Below are 11244 nucleotides of genomic sequence, written 5' to 3' on the forward strand. Positions count from 1 at the left end.
GTCAAAATAGTGGTAGTTGTGAAAAAAGTCCAAAGTTGGACGAGTTGCAGAGGTAATTGAAAATAATGCCACTGTTGATCAGATGCTTTTTTCATTAGTTAGGCAATTTTCTCTTGAACCATATGATCTATCTTCTAGAAACTCATGGACAATATGGACACTATATGAATTATTTTAAGTTATTAAGTATAAATGACCAAAGTTCCGATTGATAGCAATACATGTTCTGTTAATAACCAGAATTACTGAAGATTCTGGTAACTTTGCAATCATAGTATGAACAAAGAACTAGGGAAATATCTATAAGGGACTTACTCTTGTGTCGTGGTTTCAATGTGTACAGTATCTGGATATAGACAGATGGCTGTGCCTACTGACACATGAATGGGTTATGTCCTTCACAGTGGCAGAATGGGCCTTGTTTTGTGATAGGGGCATAAAGGAACCCATGGCAGCCCCTGTGTTTATAATTGCAGAGGACAAAAGGTTGTGTTAACAGTAGCAGGAGTGTCTGCCTTCACAGTGGAGGTGTCAGTGTTGACTTTGTGTTTGGCTCAGCGACCATGTCCTCGGCAGACCGCTTATTAATTAGCATCAGTGTAAATGGAGCGACCATCCATCGTGCTCGCTGTCTCCTGTCTATAGCAGATCAATGCAGTGAGGAGAGGAGGGAGACGGGCGCTTGGGGCTGCCGCGCGTCTTCAAGTGGATTTTCCACGACACTAAAGACCCATTTGAGTAATGTTCCTCCGACACTCTCTCGTGTTGCCTTCCAGTGTTTCTGCTTCATGGACGATGCACTGGCTCTTTGGCTTTACAGCTCGCTCTCTCTCTCTCTCTCTACCCTTCTCTCTCTCTCTTTATCGCTCTCTTTCTCTATCTCTCTGTCTTTCTCTCATTCTCTCCTACTCTTTCTGTCTCTCGCCTCTCTCTCTTGCTTGCTTCTCTTTCTCTATCCTTCTCTCTCTTTCTCTAATCCCTCTCTTTCTCACCTCTCTCCCTCGCTCATCTGTGTACTGCTCTCACTGCCTTTGGCTGAGACTGTGGTGGACTCACCCCATGCCGGGTGGTCTTTGCTCCGGGGACTGATTCCCTCTCATCTCTGCTTCTCTCCCTACCCAGTCTCAACTCCATACCCTAGGCCCAACTACAGCCCCTATCCTATAGCCAAATACCAAGAGCAAATTACCAGCCCCGATTCCTCGCACCCCCCATCCACAGCCCCGGCCCCATACCATCCTACCCCAGAACCTGTGCCTGTCCCTCTGCCTGGGGATCTGGTCACCCACCAGAGAACTATTACTATTACAGCCTTGCAAGTTTTATTTAACGTGACAGCTGTTACTCTCTGATCACCACGGTGCAAGTGTTTTGGACTGCCAGTTTGTGTGTGTATGTGTTCGTGAGAGAATAAAAAAGGACTGTGTTTTGTATTCATGTTAGCAGGTTTTAGTGTGTGTATGTGTGTGTTCGTGTGTGTTTTCCTGCCGTGGCTGTCCTTCAGCAGTAAGGAGGTATTGGAGAGAGATGTAAAGAATGCTAATGAAATGTAACACGGGAGAGAGGACTGCCCTGGCTGGCTCACACAGCGCTGTATTTTTCTGTGTGTGTTTGACCGTGTGTGTGTGTGTGTGTGTGTGTGTGTGTGTGTGTGTGTGTGTGTGTGTGTGTGTGTGTGTGTGTGTGTGTGTGTGTGTGTGTGTGTGTGTGTGTGTGTGTGTGTGTGTGTGTGTGTGTGTGTGTGTGTGTGTGTGTGTGTGTGTGTGTGTGTGTGTCTGGACACCCCATGCTACCTCCTCGAACCACTGAGGAGAAAAAAGTGTATAAAAAAGCCAAGGTTAAGTACATGAACACAGGATTCGGCTCTGCATTTTAATTAAGTGAGAGCAAACAGGCAGCAATAGCTTCAATGGCTGGCCCACCGTGATGGATGGATGGATGGATGGATGGCAGGAACCAGTGTTCTCCATATCTCTTCTCAATAGGAACTTTTCTGTGACTCACAGGGTCAGCCAAAGTTTCCGGCTTTTTCAGCATTACTGGCAGTACGTACAAGTGTTGTGGTTGGCACGCACATCTATTGTATTTGCTATGCAGATTTTGCATGGTGTGTTTGTGTCGGTGTGTTTACATTCTGTCCTTGCTGATCACCCCTTTCAAATATACAGTTGAAGTAGGAAGTTAATATACACTTAGGTTGGAGTCATTAAAACTCGTTTTTCAACCACTCCATAAATGTCTTGTTAACAAACGATAGTTTTGGTAAGTCGGTTAGGACATCTACTTTGTGCATGACACAAGTAATATTTCCAACAATTGTTTACACAATTGTACACAAATGACAAAATTGTTTTCACTGTATCACAATTCCAGTGGGTCAGAAGTTTACATACACTAAGGACACTACTGCCTTTAAACAGCTTGGGAAATTCCAGAAAATGATGTCATGGCTTTAGAAGCTTCTGATAGATAGGCTAATTGACATAAGTTGAGTCAGTTGGAGGTGTACCTGTGGATGTATTTCAAGGCCTACCTTCAAACGCAGTGCCAGACTACGGTTTGCAACTGCACATGGGGACAAAGATCGTACTTTTTGGAGAAATGTCTGGTCTGATGAAACAAAAATGGAACTGTTTGGCCATAATGACCATTGTTATGTTTGTGGGAAAATGGGGGAGGCTTGCAAGCCGAAGAACACCATCCCAACTGTGAAGCGCGGGGGTGGCAGCATCATGTTATGGGGGTGCTTTGCTGCAGGAGGGACTGGAGCACCTCACAAAATAGAATATCATGAATAAAATATCATGAGGGAGGAAAATTATGTGGATATATTGAAGCAACATCTCAAGACATCAATCAGCTCTGTCAGAAGGAATGGGCCAAAATTCACCCAATTTATTTTGGGAAGCTTATGGAAGGCTACCCAAAATGTTTGACCCAAGTTAAACAATTTAAAGGCAAAGCTACCAAATACGAATTGAGTGTATGTAAACTTCTGACCCACTGGGAATGTGATGAAAGAAATAAAAGCTGAAATAAATAATTCTCTCTACTATTATTCTGACATTTCACATTCTTAAAATTAAGTGGTGCTATTGGTCTTGCCAAATCACAACTCACAAATCACAAATCACAATTGGTCTTGCCTATCACAACTTCATTCTCCTTGTGAAAGCACCAATGGCACCTTCATTCTCTATTTCCAGGACACTGCAGAACTGTCTACTGTATTGGGCTTTCTGTTAATGCTGAGGCCTGAGCCGTGCAGAGGTTTTATAGTTCTACACTCGGAGCCTTATTAGATTCAATCTCCCATTATCATTATCATTACTGTAGAGTATGACAAAAATGTCAGACCCCAATCTCTCTCTCATAAGAGCACATTCCTCTAATAGGAAAGGAGAAGCCTATTAGGTCAAAATTCATTTAGGCCAGGACAGCAGAATGGAACCTCTGGCAGCCGGATTAGATCATAGGAGACATCCCTAGCATTACCTCCACTTTTAAACAAGGACTTTCTCAAGTTAACACTATATGGCCTATGCAATGAATCTAAATAAGTTGCTGTTTTTTAGACAGGGTTTTTCCCATCACTAGTGCATGACTGCTGGTGGTGTGTGTGTCTGTGCGCGGAAGTGCACGTGCACGTGCTTGTGTGTGGTTTGTGTGTGTCTGCTGCATTGCTGGCTGTGTTGATGTTGATCGTCTCTGACAGGGTCTCGGAGAGCAGGGAAGTGGTGACTTGTGGTAGATGAGATAGAGAGCAGTGGATAGGAGGGCAGGAGGTGGATGTGTTGAATGGTAATTGCAGTGTTCTCCTTAGGTGCTTTCACCCATAGTTTGCTAAATGTATTACTCCTTAAGCAAATACAGTATTCCATGTGTTTTATTAAACCTTGTGAGCCCTTGTGACTGTTTTTAAACTGAAACTACACGTCAAAGGCTATTCCCTCCTCTGTCTTCCCTCCTTTCTCTTCCTCTGGAAATACAAAGAAGGACTCTGTTCTTTTATCGCTGCATCCTCTCTTCCTCCCCTCCTCTCCTCCTGCTGAACAGTTGCCAGGCAGCAGGCTGCCCATCACAGTGACCCGGATACTGTCGTTAGGAGAGCGGTCCGGGCTGTAAAGAATAGACCCCCCCCTCCCCCCCACACACACACACACACAATGACCGGACACTACATAGCCCTGTCCTCTTCTCTTTCTCCATCTATTTTTCTCCTCTCCTTCAACCCCAACGCTGCCATCTGTCTCTCTCTATACTTTTCCCCCTGTCGTCGCCTCTTCTCCTCTCATCCCGAGTTTCCTCTCCCCTCCCCATGTTGTCATCGGCACGGACGTTAATATGATTCTGCTACAGTGGTGGAGGATAGTTTCACTGCAGCCCTGGGCCTTTGTGCTGGACTTTGGCACTGTGAACTGACTGACTCCTTTAATGGACACCGGTGGAGACAGTGGCTTGCTGCTAAATGACTCACCCGGCGTCCGAAGCGGTGCAGCCGTGGGACGGAAGGAAATGAGCTAACGCGGTATGTGTGTTAGAGAAAGCGAGTGAAGGCTCAGAGGCAAAAGGGAGAGAGGGACAGTGAATGACAGAAAGAGAGACAGGAAGAAGGACAGTGAGAAGATTGGTTTGGTGTGGATTGAGAGGTATTGGGAATTGACAATGTAGTTCATGGAAAAGCCATAGACTGTCATTGACATCAACAGTCATGCTCAAGGTTGCATCCCCAACAATTAAAGAAGATAAAAAAACAAAGAGTCACCCATTGTTCATATCAATCCCTTATGTACCCACAATACCCAGCGAGAAGCCTTTAAAATTCTATTATGCTTTGATTGTCATCTGTGGTGGCCCAGTGTCCATGGTGATTGCAGTGAGTAAGGAAGTAACCACACTGTGTTCTCTTACCTGTGACGCTCTCTCTCTCTCTGTCCTTATAGCCGCAGGTGGCCATTTTATGTCAGATGAGATGTAGAATGGCAGTTACCCCCAGGTACTGCCAAAGCTCATTTGTGGCGGCACAGCAAGGCGAGGGGGGGCGTGGGTGACTCTTAACCAAAACCCTGAGCAGCCAGCAGCTCACATCCGAGAGCCACAGTCACAATGGGCCTGGCGTGATCAGATCTGACAAAGGATGGAGCACACACATGCACACACATACATAAACACACACACACAGCCATCATCCTCTCTTCCCGTCTCATATCCACCTCTATGATGGAGCGGTCCTACCTCATCCTACAACATCCTACCTCAGGCTGGTCCCCTGCTCTGTGCCTCAATGTTCAGAGACCCTCCTCTCTTTACCAATGAGCTGCAGTATGTATCTGTATTCACGCCTATGTTTAAGGATGTTATTGTGTCTTTCGTGGTAGGATGCTTTGGGGAGTCATTGTAAGCACTGTTTGAGGTGCCGGTTGAGTAATTCTACTGTGTTCAAGTCACAGTCAGTCTCTGTTTCTTAATGAGTGCTTTTTTGTTCTACAACAGTAAGCGAGTGCAGTGCCATGTAGGTGACATCCTTGTCTTTTCTCTCCTTCACACAGCGTTGACTGGAGGGCAGCCTGGGGCCACGCAAGGGAGCCAAGATGGCCGAGTGCCTGGGACCAGACTCAGGAGAGCGGCTGAGGAGTCCTACTGGGCCTACTCAGGTGTGTGTGTGTGTGTGTGTGTGTGTGTGTGTGTGTGTGTGTGTGTGTGTGTGTGTGTGTGTGTGTGTGTGTGTGTGTGTGTGTGTGTGTGTGTGTGTGTGTGTGTGTGTGTGTGTGTGTGTGTGTGTGTGTGTGTGCAGCATGGTTATTACTCACTTTCCTCTGTCTCCCCCCTCCCCTGCCCACTCTCCCCCTATCCTCCTGCACTTTGGAGAAGAGGCCTCAGGGATTCTCTGGGCTTCTTATTTTTATGTTTCTGTGGAGAAAAAGTTACTTTTGTTGTCCCTCTGAGCGATATTTGGAGTGGAGGAACCTTCATCTTTTGCTGTGCAACCAAGCCTCAGGCAACAAATGATCTTTATTTGATTTATTTAAATATTTCTGTTTGTTTACTCTGATTGTAACCCATCGCTGCTGCATTAAAGCCAGGGGCTTGGGGCAAAGTGGATCTTGTGACAGATTCACTTAGCGAGCTGAGTATTAATGCTAAGATCTACTGATTGTATGTTGTGTCATGGAACACTTATAATATTAAAGAGTTCTATAACACTGATGTAACTGTGGGTGTAATTTCAGCAAGAGGAAAACAATACAGATTCTGTTGGACGATCACAGAGATGCCTCCATTTTGTAAGCTGACTGGATTTCTGCTGGTGCTATAGACAGTGTTTTAGATGTGTGTGTGTGTGTGTGTGTGTGTGTGTGTGTGTGTGTGTGTGTGTGTGTGTGTGTGTGTGTGTGTGTGTGTGTGTGTGTGTGTGTGTGTGTGTGTGTGTGTGTGTGTGTGTGTGTGTGTGTGTGTGTGTGTGTGTGTGTGTGTGTGTGTGTGTGTGTGTGTGTGTGTGTGTGTGTGTGTGTGTGTGTATGCACGCATGCGTGTGCGTGTGAGAGGCAGCTGAGGATGTGAGGTTATGCAGGGTTTATTTAAGGGGATATGAGGTTATGCAGGGTTTATTTAAGGGGATATGAGGTTATGCATGGGTTTTTAATAATCATCAGTCCCTCGGGGGCCTGGTCACCCACCGCAACTGCTCCTCTCCAGACCCCTTATACCTCACTATACTACCAGCAACCACAAACCTGTCACTAAATAATACTGAACTGCATCTCTCTCTCTCTCTGTCTCTGTCTGTCTGTGTCTCTCTCTGTCTCTGTCTGTCTGTCTGTCTGTCTGTCTGTCTGTCTGTCTGTCTGTCTGTCTGTCTGTCTGTCTGTCTGTCTGTCTGTCTGTCTGTCTGTCTGTCTGTCTGTCTGTCTGTCTGTCTGTCTGTCTGTCTGTCTGTCTGTCTGTCTGTCTGTCTGTCTGTCTGTCTGTCTGTCTGTCTGTCTGTCTGTCTCTCTCTCTCTCTCTCTCTCTCTCTCTCTCTCTCTCTCTCTCTCTCTCTCCGTCTCTCTCTGTCTGTCTCTCTCTCTCTCTATCTCTCTGTTTGTCTCTCTCTCTCTCTCTCTCTCCATCTCTCTATCTCTCCCTCTCTGTCTTTCTCTCTCTGTCTCTCTTGCTTCCTTCTTTAGGTAAAGAGAGGCACACAGTATGTAGGGTTGTCCTTAAATATCATCTGAGTTTGTACACAGCTCTAAGCTCTCCCCTTTCTCTGTGTGTGTTAATGCGTCATTCTGTCTGGCAGGCAGATGGGGCAGTCTGCTGTGCCTTAGTGAGGTAGCCATCCTGGAATCTGTCATCAGAACACCAGTGGATGTGATTAGAACTGGCTCATTTGGACAGAGCTTTAGAACTCTGATGTGTCATCACGGGGGACTGCATTTACTGCTTACTGCTTTTAGTGCTTTTACGCTCTTCATAATTACAAGTGCTTTCCCATATATTTTAAGAGTCCTTTTTGTGAGGGTTTGACTGAAACACTAAGGCCAGATCAATAGGCCCTCCCTCACTCTGTCATCTCTGCCTTCTGCTCCAGACGCCGCTACAAACATTGAAGTTCATATTAAAGTTGATTTGATGGAAAGTTCCACTTTTCCACTTCAGAAAATCATTACCTCAAAGGCATTATAAATCGCCCCTCCCTCCCCTCACCCCCAACTTGCTGGATATTAATTTTAAAGCCCTGGTGGCCTCAATACTTCTGGCATCAATGGGGAGACGTACCATAATTTATGAGATAGAGAATTCACCACCTTGTCCTTTACATATCAGTCCTCGTAGCCTGTTTCATATTCACTGGCAGGCTTGAGTTGAGAGCTCTCAATGTTTTGTGTGCAGACTTGAAGAAAAGGAATGAAGATGGAGATTGATGATATGTTGTAATGTAGTTTAACTTTAGAGGACTAAGGGCTATGACTTAAATAGACAGCTTATAAAGTCAGTCATTTCTGTGAGGATATTAAACAGAATGGTCTTTTCAAATCAAATCAAATCCAATTTTATTTGTCCCATACACATGGTTAGCAGATGTTAATGCGAGTGTAGCGAAATGCTTGTGCTTCTAGTTCCGACAATGCAGTGATAACCAACAACAAGCAAACTAACAATTCCAAAACTACTGTCTTATACACACAAGTGTAAGGGGATAAAGAATATGTACATAAAGATATATGAATGAGTGATGGTACAGAACGGCATAGGCAAGATACAGTAGATGGTATTGAGTACAGTATATACATATGAGATGAGTATGTACGCTGCTTACTCGGTATGCTTAATTCAACCTTCTATTCCTACTTCTTAGGATTGTTTGTACACGTATAGTTTTTCTTTGTCTATTTCTGAGGAAATGTAAATGTGTGTTTGAATAGATTCTCTATGTATTTTCAGTTTGCTGTACTAGGGGACAATGAAAAGCTTAATTGGATCTACCTTGACTCTGCAGTGCTCACCTTTTCCTAAAATGCACTTCAGGGTGTTACCTAATAGCTTAATATGTACATTATTTACTGAATGGGCTCTTCAGACAGGGTCCTTCGTGCAAGGTGTGATGGGCTGTGTATTATCCAACACCTTTCAGTGATTGCATCGGCACTCAGTGGAATTCCATGTAATTCAAGATTTTTCAGAGTTATGACAACGGGTGGGTTCCCGGTTGTCATGCCAACCTTTACAAAATGGCTTGCCATAGAGGTTAGGAAATGACATCATGACAATTACAGACTCAACTGTCAACAGCAGTCCTTGTCTTATACAATGATCTACAGTGAAGATGGAGAAATTATTAGTATTATTTTCAAACATAGAGAGAGAGAGAGAGAGAGAGAGAGAGAGAGAGAGAGAGAGAGAGAGAGAGAGAGAGAGAGAGAGAGAGAGAGAGAGAGGGGGAAATATTGGGAGAGGGAGATCTAGACAGAGAGAGAAAGAGGGATGGATGGATAGATATTGTGTCAAGGCAGCTGGATGTTTGTAGGGAAAAGAGGCGGGCGGCAGCCTAACAGAATAAAAACAAAGCCTCAGACCTGACTTGGCATGCTAATGAGAGCAGCTTCCTATTGTGGTGTTTGAGTCCTCTTTTCTCTCACTCGTGGCTCTACTTGTCCCGGTCTGTGGTGGCACCTCTCAATCACTATTTTACTCTGTCTTCCCTTCACACTACTATGTCAGTCAGTGTTTGCTTGTATGGTCACCCTTTAGTTGTGATACAGGAACGTTGTCTGGTGTCTCTGAAGGGCTCCGCCTGTTCTCAGGGTATACTATAGCTAATAGATCCGATAGCTCTGCTGCAACGAATTCACCTATGCCAACGCATCATGTGACATAATGCTGTAACAGAAACAGGAAGTGTGAGAGAAGGGAGGAAAGGGAGGGATGAGGTGGAGGCTGGGAACGGGAATGACAAGGAGTGAACAGAAGAGCAAATGAGACCGATGGGCAGAGTGTGTGTGAAGGAATAAATAAATACATAAATGAATGAGAGAGATAGATAGACAGAACCTTGCTCTCTGGCTCTGTGAGGCTTTGTTTCTTTTGTTCATGAATGCGGCGAGCAGAGCTTGTCTGCGTGCTGTGTTTAAGTATGCACGGCAGAGCAGCTCGGCCCATCATGTGGCCACTCTAATAGAATGACCCAGCACTGCTGACAGCAGCACACTTTCCTGAAAACGGAGCCGCATATCTGCCACTGTACTGCAGTAATTGTGCAATTTACTGTACAGCCAGTATCCTGCCGCCCTAATTGAATATGACTTTGTACTGTTTGAGTAATCTCTCCATTTTAGACCCTGACCTCAGGCATGCTCCAGCTCCGGATACAGCGGAGGAGAGAGAGAGAGAGAGAGAGAGAGAGAGAGAGAGAGAGAGAGAGAGAGAGAGAGAGAGAGAGAGAGAGAGAGAGAGAGAGAGAGAGAGAGAGAGAGAGAGAGAGAGAGAGAGAGAGAGAGATGGGGAAAGGCAGAGAGAGGCAAAGAGAGAGAGAGGGGAAGAGGGAGAGAGAGAGAGAGAGAGAGAGAGAGAGAGAGAGAGAGAGAGAGAGAGAGGTTGGAGAGAGAGGCAAAGAGAGAGAGAGAGAGAGAGATGGGGAAAGGCGGAGAGAAGGTTGGAGAGAGAGAGGAGAATAGAGAGAGGGAGAGGTGTGAGTTAGAAGCGCCTCACGCAGATAAAGCATGTAGGTCACATTGAGAGGCGGTGTGTTCCTGGCGATGAGATCACTACCATCACCATTTGGGGCAGCAGGTAGCCTAGTGGTTAGAGTGTTGGGCCAGTAACCGAAAGGCTGGATTGAATCCCGAGCTGACAAGGTAAAAATCTGTTGTTCTGCACCTGAACATGGCAGTTAACCCACTGTTCCCGGTAGGCTGTCATTGTAAATAAGAATTTGTTCTTAACTGACTTGCCTAGTTAAATACAATTTAAAAAATCACTGCTGCAGCTGCTGCCATCTTACCAGGGTCACACCGTTCGCTCTGCACACAAAACGGGAGAGGGAGAGAAGGGAGGGAAAGGATGAGGGAAAAGAGAAAGGACAGAGAGAGAGAGGGTGGGTGGAGGTAAAGATATGAGACCAAAACTAGACGTCTCTGTCCGATACCTAGCTTCTCTGATTTGGTTGTTTGCCGCTGAGTGAATCCTGTGTTTTTTCAAGTGTTTGGCCTTGTTTTTCTAGTTGTTTGGTTTGTTTCTCCTGACTGTTTGTGAGTGGCTGGGCCTGTAAGTGGGTTATAAAGCGTATGGTGGGAGTATGGTGGATGGATCTCCCTCTCCCTTCCGCTCCTCTCATTCCTCAGCACGGAATAGACTGTGCTAGTGATAGAGAAGAGATGAATGAATGGAGGGAAGGAGGGAACGGGGGAAGGGAAAGTGCAGTGAGGGGGAATTACAGGCTGCAATTGACTTCATTAAATCATGTTTCCCGACGTACACACGGGAGGCTTGGTAGTAATATATTTATTACATAAGATATGCAGAATAAGATATTACGTGGACTTATAAACACACCGACTTATTAGTAATTGTCACGCCTTGGTCATTGTATTTTGTGTTTTTGTTATATGTTTGGGTAGGCCAGGGTGTGACATGGGTTTATATGTTGTGTTTCGTATTGGGGTTTGTATTATTTGGGATCGCGGCTGATTAGGGGTGTTGTTAGGCTTGGCTGCCTGAGGCGATTCTCAATTAAGAGTCAGGTGCTTATCGTTGTCTCTGATTGGG

General features: G+C 45.4%; 1 protein-coding gene across 1 annotated transcript in view; it reads left to right on the forward strand.

Annotated features, from left to right (window-relative positions):
* LOC124031417 (receptor-type tyrosine-protein phosphatase gamma-like) overlaps positions 1–11244 on the forward strand; it is a 306478-nt gene that overhangs the window by 70029 nt on the left and 225205 nt on the right. Inside the window, exon 2 of the mRNA XM_046342630.1 lies at positions 5550–5654. Within this exon, the coding sequence (XP_046198586.1) occupies positions 5550–5654 (105 nt within the window). The remainder of the gene's footprint in view (positions 1–5549; positions 5655–11244) is intronic.

This window comes from Oncorhynchus gorbuscha, linkage group LG03 (genome assembly GCF_021184085.1).
Source record: "Oncorhynchus gorbuscha isolate QuinsamMale2020 ecotype Even-year linkage group LG03, OgorEven_v1.0, whole genome shotgun sequence".
Classification (NCBI taxonomy): domain Eukaryota; kingdom Metazoa; phylum Chordata; class Actinopteri; order Salmoniformes; family Salmonidae; genus Oncorhynchus; species Oncorhynchus gorbuscha.